This window comes from Rhinopithecus roxellana, chromosome 10 (genome assembly GCF_007565055.1).
Source record: "Rhinopithecus roxellana isolate Shanxi Qingling chromosome 10, ASM756505v1, whole genome shotgun sequence".
Lineage (NCBI taxonomy): Eukaryota > Metazoa > Chordata > Mammalia > Primates > Cercopithecidae > Rhinopithecus > Rhinopithecus roxellana.
Window position 1 is genome coordinate 131,116,057 of NC_044558.1, and position 15,279 is coordinate 131,131,335.

Consider the following 15,279-nt stretch of genomic DNA (forward strand, 5'->3'; position numbering starts at 1 on the left):
AAAGGCTTGTCAGTAAACAGGTCCTTTAGCTTTTGTAACAGCTATACCAGGAGTATTAGAATGCACAGAATGGGGACATTCTACATTCAGTAGGGAGTGCTGGGAGGAGTGTCAGAAAAAGACTTTGCAGGAGAAGATGAACCTGCCCTGACCCTTAAAGAATAAGTATTAAATGCCCTTCATGAAAAGATCTGCCACCACAGAGTGGTAACTGTGCATGCCTGCTATGTATGGTAGAGAAGCGCTGGGAGAGCCGAATGGGCTCTAGAAACATGACCTGTAGCTATCACCAGGGATCTTCTCTCAGGCTGTAGAGGCAGCACTGCAGGACGTCTCTCCAACACAGGAGAGAAATTCTTGAAGAACCTAGGGGTTTGTAAAGTTCCAAGGAGAACGTCAGAGGTCTTGGGAAAGTATTAGAATCAAAGGATTCTAGAATCCTTTTATAATATTCAGGGATGGGCTAAAATCTGAAAGAGATAAGAAAGAAACTTCCTCCCCATCAGTTATTGCTTAGATCTTTCAGGACATGTGTGCCCTCAGACCCATCAAAGCAAATAGGGATTATTTACAAAAAATATCCCCAGCCAAGCTACATTTTCAGAGGCTCCTAGGATTCTCCAGAATTCAGTTGACTGAAAGATTGAGAGTTCAGGATAAGAAAAGAGTGGTGTTGTTTTATGCTGTTACAGGCAAGCATTCTGAACTCTTTTATCATAGGGACAAAGCTAGAGGCATATGGGCCGTATCCAAAAGCAAGCCAAATATATCTTTAATGAAAGTGATGAGGCATTTCATTAAAAATAAAACTAACATCTTTTAACAGACATAAACCACCAAGTAGAGAAGAGTAGAATGGGAATAAGAGGGTAGAAAAAAGGAGCTCCTCAAACATAAACTGAGTATTTCTTCATGCCATTCAATCCTGCTAGCTTATACTTTGAAAGATGTTTAGAAGGTTTTGCAGGGATGTGTAGACACACGAATATTAAATAGTGGCCATCCTCCACTTGGGGTGGTGAATGGACTATGCCCAGAACATGGAACAGGAAAAGGACTTAGCCATGAAAAAGAGGGCCATACTTATCTGTAAGCTGAAACTATGTCACCTCCCCTCTATCTTACCTTCTATTTACTACCAATTTTTTTTTAACTAATACTTCATAGGCATTGCCTCCATTTTCCTACTACGTATTTTCCAGTTTTTATTGTCTGATTTCGGTTACTAAAACACCATAGATGTCTTACTCTTCAAGGCCAACAATGAGAATCTAAATGAAAAATCTAGTAGTTTCAATTTCATGTTAGAATGACTACTTTTCTGTAGCATTTAACACTGTTCCCTATGACCTCTTAAAATCTCAATTTTGTTTTCTATGACACGGCACTCCTGGCCCCACTTCCATATCTGATTCTTTCTGCATATGTTCATTTTCCTTTCTCTGCCAGCTATATAAGCCAGTATCTCCCAAGGATCTACCCTTAGTTCCTTTCTGCTTTCTCGTAATATTACCACTATAAATTAAGGCCTATAAGCCTGCCACATCTCTGCATAAAACACTCCTGTCCCCGATATTAACATGGCTGCCTTTTGTATGTCATTTAGATCTGAGCTCAACTGCCAAAGCTTCAGATAGATCTAGCCACCCAATCTAAGGAGCATTGCCTTGTCAAAGCAATCAACTTTTATCTTTTTACTCTGTTCATATTTTTTCAAATTATTTATCACTATATAATGTCATTTTGTTAATCTGTTCCTTTATATGTCTCTTTCTTTCCACTAAAATTTAGGGGCTTTGTCTCTCTGGTTAATTGAGATAGCCTCAGTAATTAGTTAGTACAGTGCCAGGCACATAAGAAGCACTAGATTACTATTTGTCAAATAGATGAATGAATGTTATCTCCTCCGGTAGAGTTTAAACCACCATTTCTCTGTAAATAACCTAAGAAACACCTGAGCTCTCTTCCAAAGTGCTGATTGGTGTTTCTAGCTGTCTCTCACATATCTCCAACTGGAAAACCTGACAGCAGCTCTAATTTAACATCATAAAACCACTCTCTTTTCCAAACTTGCTCTTCTTCTGACTTCCTCTGTTTCTGGTGATGGCATTCTCAATCTCCCTATTACTAGGCTCAACACTTTCCCTTTCTTTCCCTTTTGCCTACTCAAAGAACTCTACTAACCATAACTCTTCCACCTGTTTATTCCTTTCATCTCTTTGTCCATGGTCATTACCCTGACTAATTTGGCTTCTCACTCTTTTTAATTTAAAGTATTATAATGACCTTGTAACTGAACTTTCTGCCCCCAGCTGAAAACTCACTTTACTTGTTGAAGCCCACAAGTTCTTCAAAGCATATCTCAAATGTCAGCTCTCTAATGAATTCTTTCAAAATGTTTCTTGTTGAAAATGTTCTCTTGACTCTCCATGGTTCTTTTATGGTATTTTTCTCATGATTTATCAGAATTTACCTTGATTAACATTACCTCTGCGCTACTTACCAACAAAGTAGTTACTAAGCATCTTAAAATCTGGGTTTTGTCTGTGGGTGGGTTTTTGTTTTGTTTTGTTTTTGGCCTTTTAATTTATTTAACGAGGGAGGTGGAAGGTACTCTTATTCATTATTGTGTGCCTAGGACAGTGACCTATAAGTAGCAGGCAAAACAATGTCTGAGGAGTTTGATTGCATCGTTAAGTTCTTACTCACCTGTTCTTGTTGCTGCTTGGCCAGCTCCATTTGCTGACGCTGTTTCTCAATCTGAGAGGCAGCTAGTTTCTTCTGCTCATCGTGGGCAGCCAACAGCTGCTCTCGTAGGCTGGTCAGCTGGTTGATCATGCCCATGAGTTGCCTTTCTTTCTCAGCTAAGCTCTCGGGAGTCCCTACAAATCACATGGCAATAAAACAGACAAAATACATGAGAAAAAGTAATGATTTCAATGAACATGGCTCTGTTGTATACAGAGCTAGTCCAAATATGAAGTTCAATAAATACCTACCTTGTTTTACATTTTCATGCAACAGTAAAAAGTGATGGCAATTTGCCCTTTACAAAATACCACAATGAACCTGGCTCTCTGGCACAATAGACAGCACATTGGGCTTCTAACAAAATACCAGAATGACCGAACATTTTGAATGTTTTTACACTTATGACCAGTAATAATCTATAGTTTTTTTAACTTTTATTTTATAAGTAAAGTTTTAAAAAATGTTGGCTGACCGTCTAGTTTTTAATGTTCTATGCTAGGGCCTGCTGGAAATAAAAAGATGTCCAAAGTACAGTTCTTGGCCTTGAGAACTATAGTTTTTCATCTAATTAAGGAGGCAAGACAAAGACATAAAAAACTAATAGCCATAGTTATTAAGAGGTCAAAGCATTCATATTAGTGATATGATTCTCCCTTTCTTTTAAAAAAAGTTAAAGATTCAGACCTAAGAAATTCTATGTTAAAAGAGAGCAAACATCTATTTAGATAATCAGGATTTAGACTGTATTCCCCATATGCCAATTCAGAGTCTATCTTCAAAAATAAAATATAGTTAACTGAGCAAATACTTAAGTTTGAGAACACAAATACAGCAATCGTGAGATAATGTGGTTGGTAAATTAGCATCACATTATGGTCATGCAAGCTAATACATAAATCCAAGATTTGGAGAAGTCGTGGTAATCATTTAAAATACATATTACACTTAAGATATTTAAAACACACCAAGGAATCTTATTAAGTTAAAATGTATATTTAATATAAGGGAAATGTGTGTGGTTCACTGTAAAAGAAACAGTATCACTTTTAGTTGTTCTTTTAGAACTCACAAGATAGACAAGGCCCCTATGATAAAGTACTACCAGTAGGAAAGAACACCCTCCTTAATTACAATTTTCACTTCAAACATAACACACTATGCACTGGTTTACTACTGCATTTGCCACCTGTATACATATATAGATAGAAGGATCTGTTATAACTCAGTCACCCTTCTTAACCCTACCAGTTTAGGCTGAAACGGTTTGTTCTATTTGAGGAAGTAGCAGCTATAGTTAGGAGCTTATAATTTTTATATGCCCTTTTGGAATAGAAAGAAGGGTTCTAATGTATTTTACACATAGCCTAAAGAACAAATATTCAGAAAAGTAAATGTGTGAGTAAGGGAGTAACCATTTCTTATGCTCTTTCTTATTATCAGTGCCTATCCTTCTTCAAGGCAGGTGGTCAATAATGTGTTGCTAATAATTTATTATATCTCAGATATTTGGATTCCATCAGAATGAATGAACGTTAACTCTATGAATAGTCACATGACTATTATATTCTGATATTAAATAATATAAATATATCCTGGGAAGATTTATTTAATGAAAATATTCAAATGCTAGCAAGATAAACATCTTCCTACATTGTTAATAGAGAAGCAAATTTCTACCACATTTCAAGGAATAAACACTAGGAATAGCAATACACATCATGTCTTAGAATGCGCATAACCTACAAAGGATAATTCCGCTTTTAGAAATCTAGCCCAAGGCTGGGTGCAGGGGCTCACGCCTATAATTCCAACGTTTCAGGAGGCCCAGGCAGGAGGATCACTTGAGGCCAAGAGTTCAAGACCAGCCTGGACAACATAGCAAGACTCCATCTCTACAAATTTTTTTTTTTTTTTGAGACGGAGTCTTGCTCTGTCGCCCAGGCTGGAGTGCAGTGGCCGGATCTCAGCTCACTGCCTCCCGGGTTTACGCTAAAAAATTAGCTGAGCGTGGTGGTGTGCACTTGTAATCCTAGCTACTTGGGTGGCTGAGATGGGAGGATCACGTGAATCCAGGAATTTGAGGTTGCAGTGAGATATGCTGCATAAAAAAAAAATTCTAGTCCAAAAATATCTTAAGAAATGTGGGTTAAATACTAATCATTTTAAATGAAATTCTAGAAACAACCTAAATGTCAAATAAGAATAATCAAATAATTATGGGTCATCCACGGTAGAGTATTTTGCAACCATAAAAAATTATTTTTGAAGAAAATTTAATGATGTGGGATCCAGTTTATGATATAAAGCTAGGTTTAAAAGCAGTTGCAGAGAAATGAAACATGTGTATAGTCACTCAATGCATGCACATGTCTATGTTTAAGATATGAAAGCAAATTTAGCTACATATTAATAGTAGCTATTTCTAAGTGGTGGAATTATAGTTCATTTTAATTTTTTTGTTCTTTTTTTTTTTTTTTGAGATAGAGTCTTCTTCTGTCACTCAGGCTGGAGTACAGTGGCGCAATCTCGGCTCACTGCAACCTCCGCCTCCCGGGGTCAAGCAATTCTCCTACGTCAGCCTCTCGAGTAGCTGGGATTATAGGCACACACCACAATGCTTGGCTAATTTTTTTGTATTTTTAGTAGAGACGGGATTTCACCATGCTGGCCAGGCTGATCTTGAACTCCTGACCCCGTGATCCAACCGCCTTGGTCTCTCAAAGTGCTGGGATTCATATTTTTGTATTTAGAAATTTTTCCACAATGGTTATCATTACATTACTTCCATACTCAGAAAAAACTTATTTCACCTCAACATGCAGAAGTATAATTTAAAAGCTTAAGCAAATCAGCACATACTCAACACCTACAGTTGGTCCTGTACAACCCACTTAAGTTAGGCCTTTGCATAGGTGGGATTCACATTCCATGAATACTGTATTTTGGATCTGTGTTTGGCTGGGGAAAAAATCCACATATAGGTGGACCTGTGGCATTGTAGCCTGTGCTGCTCAAGGGTCAACTGTATATATTTGGTGATGAGAATTAACAAATATCATTTTGTCATTAAGTATGTGAAAGATTAACAAAATTATTTGTTTATTTGTTTTCACTTAGTCATAAAGACATAAATAAGATTTCAAATTTAAAACAAAATTTCTAATTTTATAGTCCATATCCATATGAAACTTTTTGAACCTTCAGCCCATCTTGCTGCATCTTAAGCATTCTCACATGACTTCCTAGACACGATTTCATTCCATTTCAACTCCTACTTAACTAACTTTTCTTCTCAATCTTTTTCACTGAGTCCTCTTTTGCCACCCATAAATGCCCATATCCTCCCCAGTCCAGTCCCATTCCATTTCAACTCCTACTTAACTAACTTTTCTTCTCAATCTTTTTCACTGACTCCTCTTTTGCCACCCATAAATGCCCATATCCTCCCCAGTCCAGTCCCATTCTTTACCTTTTCTGGTCTTGAACTAACATACTTCAACCTCTAAGCACTATATTTCAACAATGCTTAGCATACTTTAACCTCTTGAGTTCTAAAATACATAGTTTCATAGTCAATGAAATAATAAGGTATGTGCCAACCCTAAGATTGTCCCCCAGTCCTATTAGCTTATTTTTAGATGCAGAATGGGGTATCTCTGAGGGTGTAGCTCAGTCATAAAATTCAACATGCATAAAGTGAAACTCACCATTTTCCTGTAATTTTAAAGCATTATCACCAATCAGCATTCTAAAATATTAATGTCTTCAACTTCCTTCTCAACTACCCATCCCTGCATTGATATTAATCAATCACAGTAATTTTTCCTCAACATAGGTTTGTTTTTCCTTTAATTAAAATTGTATGTTTCAATATTATTATGTTCATATTAGTAAATAATGATGATAAAGGTGTATAGTAAAAGATCTGCTCCCAACACTGCCCCTTCAAAGGTAACCACTATTATTAATTTTTGTGTGTCTTATCCTTGATAACACAGATTTAAGCATATACAATAATATTTCTGTATTAGTTTGCCAGGGCTGCCATAACAAAGTACCACAGACTGGGTGGTTTAAAAGACAGAGATTGCCTTACAGTTCTGGATGCTAGAAGTCTAAGATTAAGTTGTCAGCAGGGTTGATCTGTTCCAGGTCTCCTTCCTTGGCTTGTAGATGTCTGTCTTCTCCATATGTGTTCACATCATCTCGATCTGTACATACCCATGTCCAAATTTCCTCTTCTTATAAGGATACCAGTCATCTTGGGTTAGGACCCACCATAATAAACTCATTTTAATTTAATTCCCTTTGTAAAGATCCTATCTCCAAATATGTTCATATTCTGATGTTCTACGCATGAGGACTTCAACATATGAATTAGGGTTGGTGGGTAGGGGAAGGTGGATAGTTCAACCCATAAGAATGCCTTTTAAGCAAGTGATAACATAAACACTGTTGTACTGACTTAGAGAGAGCTCTTATTCCAGCCTCCCTTCCCTATCTTCACTGCCATTTTTGTCATCTTTTTTCATGAATTTTTGTAGCAAATTTTTAAAATAGAACTTTTAAAATAGAACTTCCTGCCATCAATTGATCTCTGTACAAACCTATCCTCTAAAACTGGTACCAAAATTACCTTCCTAGATAACAAAGTCATGTCATGTCAAAGTCTAGTCCTGTCACTTCCCCTGTTTAAAGACCTCCAATTGCTCCCAATTGGCTTCAGAAAAAATTGTCAAGTCATTTTTATGAATTAATGAGGTCCTTCAAAGTATTACCTAATCTTCCCACTTCCTCTGTGCATCCTAAATTCTAGCCACACTGAATGTTCTAACATTACCCCACCACCAACACTCTGAGCACTTGCAAATGCCATCCTTAACAAGTGCCTTGCCTGGCCCAGTCTCTCCCTAAACATTCATTCTTCATGTTCCAGCTCATGCATCTTGTTTTTTGTGGCTCTTTTCCTGATTTCCACGGATGACAGTTGTTCTCTTCTTTGGGAATCTACACAGCATATGTGTAGATCTTTATTATAGTATTGAATCGCTGCATTGTATTATCTTATGTTCACATTTTTCTCCCAAAATCAGGAGAGGTAGCTGCAATAGCAGCAACTGTAAATGATGGACTTTTCTATCCTCATTACCTACTATAGGTAATGGCAAATAGCATATGTATTGCATATAGCAAATCATCTAACACTGTTTAATGAACAACATAAAGAATAAAGCCTCTTCCCTTTAAACCATTCTCAAGTTTAAACATGCATAGGAATTCTAGTTTTGGCTTAAGAGAGTTGAGCCAAAAAAATAAGCTTTTGCAAAAGAAATCTTCCCCATTTTTACAAAAGTACTAAACTGAGATGAAGAAGTCCATCCCACGGCTTCATCTCTAAATTATCATGTTCTTCATGGTCATCCCCAAGTGTTCAGAGAGGACTTAGTAAGTGGTCTGTGAACAACGGAGAAAGTAGCAAGAGTCACAAGACATCCTTGACTTTAAAAAATTGAAAGGAACATTAACCAGATCCTTGGAATACTCCAGAGGTCTCCCACCAAAAAGGAGCTACTCTTTATTCACCTAGATTCAGGTTTTTAAGAGTCATAACTTATATATGTGTGTGTCTACATAGTGTATAACCCTTTGGAGACACAGTCATGTATATATGAACTTGTTCCATCTAAGTCAGATAGCTAATGCCATGAGTTCACTTGTGTGTGACTGATAGTAATTTATTTTCATGTTTCAGTTATTTGCAGTCTTGTATGTTTTTAATCTATGCTAGTCCTGCTCCAGTCCCCTTCGAATGAAAGATAACTGAAGTAAGACACAAAAATATTGTTTCAGCCTTCCTCCTGCCTAAAAACTGCAGGCATAGCAGTCATTTATACTTCTGTATTCCACAGAAGCAGCACATGTCAGATTCCTTAAGGAACTAGCTTCAGTCATCATCAGCTCAGCAAAAGACATCATGATCTCATATGGTTTGGCTGTGTCCCCACCCAAATCTCATTTTGAATTTAGCTACCACAATTCCCATGTGTTGTGGGTGAGACCTGGTGGGAGGTAATTTAATCATGGGGCTGGGTCTTTTCCACGCTATTCTCATGATAGTGAATAAGTTGCACAAGATTTGATGATTTTATAAAGGGGAGTTTCCCTGCACTAGTTCTCTTCTCTCGTCTGCCGCCATGTTTAGTGCCTTTCACTTTCCACCATGACTGTGAGGCCTCCACAGCCATGTGGAACTATAAGTCCATTAAATCTCTTTCTTTTGTAAATTGCCCAGTCATGGGTATGTCTTTATTAGCAGTGTGAAAACGGACTAATACACCATCCATACATTGCTTGGTCAAAATCCAGGTGTTCATTTTTTTGTCTACCTCATCTTCCCTACATAATTAATTGGAAATTGAGCAACCTTAGAACATATTATAAATTAGTCTCTGTATCTCGTTTCCACTACTACTCCTTAATCCAGGCCACTACCATCTCTTGCCTGTATTACAACAACTGCTTTCTAGCCGTTGTCTCTATTTCTACTTGTTTCCTTACTAAAATCCATTCTCCAAACAAATGTTCATAGTTATCTGCTGAGAAAGGTAAATCAAGTCATGTCACATGTCTGTATAAAACTGTTTCAAAGCTTTATTCTGCACATGGAATAAAATGCAAACTCCTACCCTTACAAAGCCCAGAATGGTGTGGCCCTTGCCTTCTTCCCTGGCATCATCTCTTCCTATTTTCTCTTTTGTCAATATGATTCTTTGAGTTCCTCTAATACCAATATGCAAACTTGCTCCCACCATAGGACCTTTCATTGTTAACTGTTACTCTCAGAAAACTCTTCCCCCAGATCCCGGTTTCTCAACCTCAGCACAGTTGACATTTAGGCCAGACAATTTTCATAGGGAGTTGTCTTGCCTCTATCTTCTAGATGCAGGTGGGACCCTCACTCCTAGTTATAATGCCCCGAAATGTCTCCAAACACTGTCAAATTTCCCCTGGTAGAGCAAAATCATCCTCTTTAAGTGACTGGCTTTTTTCTTTACTTCATTCAGCATATGTTCACAGGGCAGCTCCCATGTGCCTCATACTGTTTTTAAGCGTTGAGGATCCTACAAGTACAAGCCAGAAAATAATGCAAGCCTTCAGATAGTTTAAATTTAAATGTAAGAGATAAAAAAAAATACAATCAAATTTATCCAAGGTAATAACTTAAAGGCCAGCTCCTGGGAGGGCCTTCGCGGACCACTGGAATTATAAAAGCAATCACAACTTACTTTCTATCACATCACCCGATTTTTATACTATAGTAGTTAGCATTATATGTTATATTCTTATTGATATAGTTATTTATTTATTGTATCTCCCAGTAGAGTATAAGCTTTATGATAATAGGATACTATTATAATTTGTTTTGCTCAACACTGTATTTCTAGCATCTACAGAATAATGCCTAACACATAGTGGATACCTTTATACAGATTTATGACCACTTGTTGAATGAATAAAATAAATAAACTTAAGAACAAAGAAAAGTCCTTGGTTAGCTGATATTGTACAATTTTATGCACAAGAATAACCCTCATCAGGGTTGAATTAAAGATGATCTCAAAAACATAGAAATAATAAGAAAAAATACACAAAAATTACTATTTCCCCAATATTGTTTTACTCCACCCAAATGAAATAGATAAATGGCTTGAAATCAAATCATCAAAATCAAAGTAAACCATTGGGAACTATTGTCCAAATAAAGGAAAAGTAAAAGTAAACTCACTTTAGAAAAAAATGTCCTAGAAGTTTAGAGCTAAAAGTAAACTAATTACGTTTCTTCCATCAAAAAACTTACCAAAAATTTAATTCTTTGTTTCAAAGTGAATATCTTTGCAAAGGTGTTTTATTTGTTTTATTATTCGCGTTTATCAGACTACTAGTGTTACAATTTGAATAAGACTTTACTTGGTTTAATTTTTTTATGGAAATGTCACTTTCAACTGGTATTTCACTTGAAACATCTAAAAATCATTCATTGTGTTGCCTTTTAATATTCCGCCTGATGAAGAACTACTACTAAGCTATAAGCTCTAGGAGGGCAGGAATCTGTCTACTAAATATTAATGGTATTTGCTACCATTACATCTACAGAGCTACCACATGGCAAGACAGACAACAGCTTTTGTTGAATAAACTGAAAATAAAATGAATAAAAACTAAGTTAGTCTAAATGTATAAGGGAAGCTTCTTTCAGGAGCACTCTTATCCAGTGAAAGAGAAAAGGCAGACCTCCCCTCATCAAAAAGGCTAAATAAAAATGGCACTATTACAGCTCATGAAAGGAGTATTTTTTGTTATGTTATCCTACATTCAAACATCTATTAATTGGTTCTTTACATTAAGAAAGAATTTAATCAGACTTTGATAAAATTTAGCTACATATTCTTTACTGCAATATAGATATCCTTCAGAAGTTGGAATCAATTAAAATTATGTAAGGAATACTATAGTTTATTACATGACTGAGTATACATTAATTGACATCTTGTACCCTGCTAATACTATAAGTATTCTTACCTTTTTAAATATGTTTCTGATTTATTTTGACAAGATAGTGTTGTTTTTGCTTCAGTCTCCTAAAAGGTGGGCCTTGGCTTGGATTTAAATATATCGAATGTGGAAAACTTTCCATTTTAAGGGTGACACCATCAGAGTGAATAAAATAATTAACAAGTAGCTATAGTCTTCACTACAGTTGCCACATGGTGAATGTTTTGTTTCTGGGACATTATGAAAGAGATGTATGCATTATAATTTCTATAGTGAGTGAAAGGGTTATTCTTGTTACCTTTTTAAAAAAGTATTGCTCTGTAAAACATCTTATTAAAAAATGTTGCCTTTTAATGGAGACTGTAATTTTAGGAACTTTTTCCAAGACTATTCCATCCACTTACTTATTGTAGTTGAAACATAAATCCATTATTTTAAAATATCACATTAAATGTGCTGCATTTGGAATGTAGTCAGTAATAGTTATCCCAAAACATGGCATTTTTTACTTGTCATTCATTCCTCAAATATGCACTACATTCCAAACTTTGAGCCAACAGAATATTAGGTAGTCTACAAGGGACAGGTCAATATGTAAACAGGGAACAATACAAAACTGAGTGTGTGTGTGCTAGGGGCAGATCTAAGGACAGAGTATCCTGGAGGCAAATTATAGAAGTTCTTCATCCAGGTTTGATAGGTCTCTCCAGTGTTAAAGGATTCTAGAGATCACCCAGTCAAACTCTGTTGAAGACAGACCGCTAAGCGTTACATAAAACACACAGGCCTTAAAGGCAGTTCAAATTTTGACTCTGCCACAACTAGAGAATGTGGTGTTTGATAATTAGTTTCTGAATCTCAATTTCTTCATATGTAAAATTAGAATTAAATGACGATGTCACAATAATTGTGTAAGAAAGATGTTCACACAGTGCCTGTAAGAAGATGTTCACTAAGTAGCAGGCAATAAATCATAATCGGCAACTTTTCAAAAATGAGTAGATGAGGAAATAAACCAAAAGTGGTAGCCCGATTGTCACAAGTGCTTGGAAGAATCAGCCCACATAACATCAAATCACTGTGGCTATACCATGCTTTCCTAGTAAATTTTACTACAAAAGAGGAAAAGGTTTTAGGTTAACTGCATTACCCAATAGTCTGGAGAGTATTTAAACAGCTTTGGAATTCATATCTACAAGAAAACAAATAATGTGTTTATAATTATTTTAATTTTAAAATCTTTATGCTTCTCAAACAAGCGATTTTTTTAAATGAATGAATGCATTTTTAAATGAGAAACACGTTGAGGAGAGTATTTTTTCCAATACAAAACCCAGATTAAATATGTAAGTGTTTAATATTTGATTGACTGTATGTTTAAAACACATTATTAAGTACCTTAAAAAGTACACAGTATATAAAACTTCCTAATTGTGAACTGGTCTATCAATATACAGATCAATTGAGATACAGTGACCCATCCTTTTCTTCCAATCACTAGCTGTAATTACACACTGGCATGAGGACACTGGCATTATGAGACAGAGCAAGTCACTGGTTTATAGAAAATGCAGTCACTCTTTGCTTTTATAGACATTGCCAAACTTATTTTGAAAACTTATATTCTACGCGCCAGCAGTCTTTCTTTAGTTCTTGTGAAATAGTTTTTATAAAAAGTGAAAACATTACTCATAAGCAACTACAGAGGAACTATAAAACAAGCTTAGTAGATTAAAAACATTAAACATTTACTTTATTTAGAAGTAAATGACTACATGTTGTGTACCTTCCTTATGGCTGACTCTTGTATTGAACAAATTCCAGATCCAACAGTTCTCTCAGAAAATAATCAACATTTCCAACCCCTTTGTAAAAATGTGCAGATATATATGTTTTAGGTTAATGCACAAATGTAATAATCACAAGTTTACTATTCGTAAACCACATGATTCTTAAAGCTTTACTGGATTTTAAAAGAACATGTTTGAAACAACTTTAGAGGTGTTATAAATCCTTACATATTGAAATGCTGAAATATTAGTTTCCATGTTTTAAATTTATAAAACTTATATTACCTAGGATCTGATTCCTATTCTAAGTCTGCTTTCTTCAAATCATCTAATGTTATTTAGACATAATTATCCCTTTCAAGCCACTGACTGACTCTATATATCTTCTATGTCAAACATTTACATGCCACCTAAAAGATTATCTACTTTAATCCACACACTGAATCTACATTGCATATGTCTTTAATTCATGAGCTCTGAAAGGCTATAGTATTGCTGAATGGATTATCTCCTTGAATCCCTTATTGGCAGTTCTAGAGGTGTTTGGTGTTTGCCTTTATAGCCCTTCTTCTAGAATACACAAAATTATAGCCTTGCAAAAGAACCATTTGTTGAATTATATCAAATGCCCCTGGCACTTTTGTTAAAAACAGATCCAACAGTTTGTGGGCATGAATTAACGCACTGTGACCAGGGTCAGAAGAATCCATCAGAGATTCTGAGGGGAAACAAACCAGGCTCTAAAAAATTCTTGAAATAAGGCAGGTAGAGAAACTGGTCTAGAATTTTTTAAAGTAACTTGGCCAGAGAACCTCCCATACACAGCTCTGCGTTTATCAAGATAAAAACAATTGAGAGTATTTTGCATGCAGATATTTGTGTTATAATTCTACAAATAAATATTAAGTCAGCAAAATACAGATTTTGCAATTACTTTGTTGAAAACCAAATGATCTGCTTAGATTAGTTAAAGCCAACATGGATCCCCAGATACTGTCCTCAGGTGAGGTACCAATGCAATGACCTTCAGTGTAATGGAATTTCATGCTAGCTGAAACTGTGTGTGACTATTGGTTGCCAACTGGAGTACAGGCATTGTTTCTCCCTCTGCACTCAATAACTATGAGACTCTAAAGTATATGTCTTCACCTTTCACATTACTGTTACTCAGTGCTTCTGCTATAGATAAGGGCAAAAGTCTCTGTAAACTGACCAGTCATACTGTGTCACTGGCAAGTAAAGAAGAAACAAATAATTCCTTTGGGCAGCTAATCAGTTTATAGCATATATTGACTGCTGTTGGCAGAACTTTTCAGTCAAACTGTTTTGTTCTGCAAAACCAGATCGAGTGTCCTTTTCATGTGTTTGCTAGAGGATTGTTTCTAACGTAACTTTAAAACCTAATTCACATTTCCAAAGTACCAGAGCATAAAATGGCATAAATTCTAACAGGTAAAATAATCTAACATGAAAAATAACTTTATGCTCTTAGAAGTAGGTGACCTTTACTAACTCACATTGTTTCTTGAAAAATGAGATTGACTTTAAGTGGGCATGACAACTATTTATTGATAGCTAAACTCCCCAAATCAAATGCTATTCATTTTTCCTATTTTAAAAAGTCTATCATTCTTACTTTTTGAATATTAATAGTAAGAAACACCTCTCTAAACCCTTCCAAGCTATGATTGTAATATTTGTCCAAATGCTCTGAAATGAATTCACTGATAGCAATTGAAAACAGCACTTAAAAATAGAGCTCAGTCCTTACTTGGCTATAGTATGAAATATTCAGAAAAGGGAAAAGGGCACACACACACGCACGCACACACTCATTCACTCACACATCTCCTGGAACTAATTAAAAATTAAATGGAAACTGGCTAATAGAAATGGAGGAAAAAAGTTTCCATGCACACCAAGGCTCTGTGAATACTGCAAAGGCTGGAAACATCCTAATATATGCAAAGGTTCTCTTTAAATATATTATTTTAAATTAACCTTAATAAATAATAATTCAATACATTCATATTTTTTAATTTACTTATTCTTCCCTCCCTCAACTAAACAAGTATAGGAGAACATAAGACTTACATCTTTATTTGCCTCAAAATATTACTTCCAAAACAACTAAGCCATTGTTCTTGTCTGACTTCTGAAGTGGCAGGAAAACTACATTCCTGGG

General features: G+C 35.7%; 1 protein-coding gene across 1 annotated transcript in view; it reads right to left on the bottom strand.

The window, feature by feature from the left end:
* The window catches only part of SOX5 (SRY-box transcription factor 5), a 694,017-nt gene that overhangs the window by 208,637 nt on the left and 470,101 nt on the right, over positions 1–15,279 (bottom strand). The window contains exon 5 of the mRNA XM_030939629.1: positions 2,710–2,882. Coding sequence (XP_030795489.1) covers positions 2,710–2,882 — 173 coding nt within the window. The remainder of the gene's footprint in view (positions 1–2,709; positions 2,883–15,279) is intronic.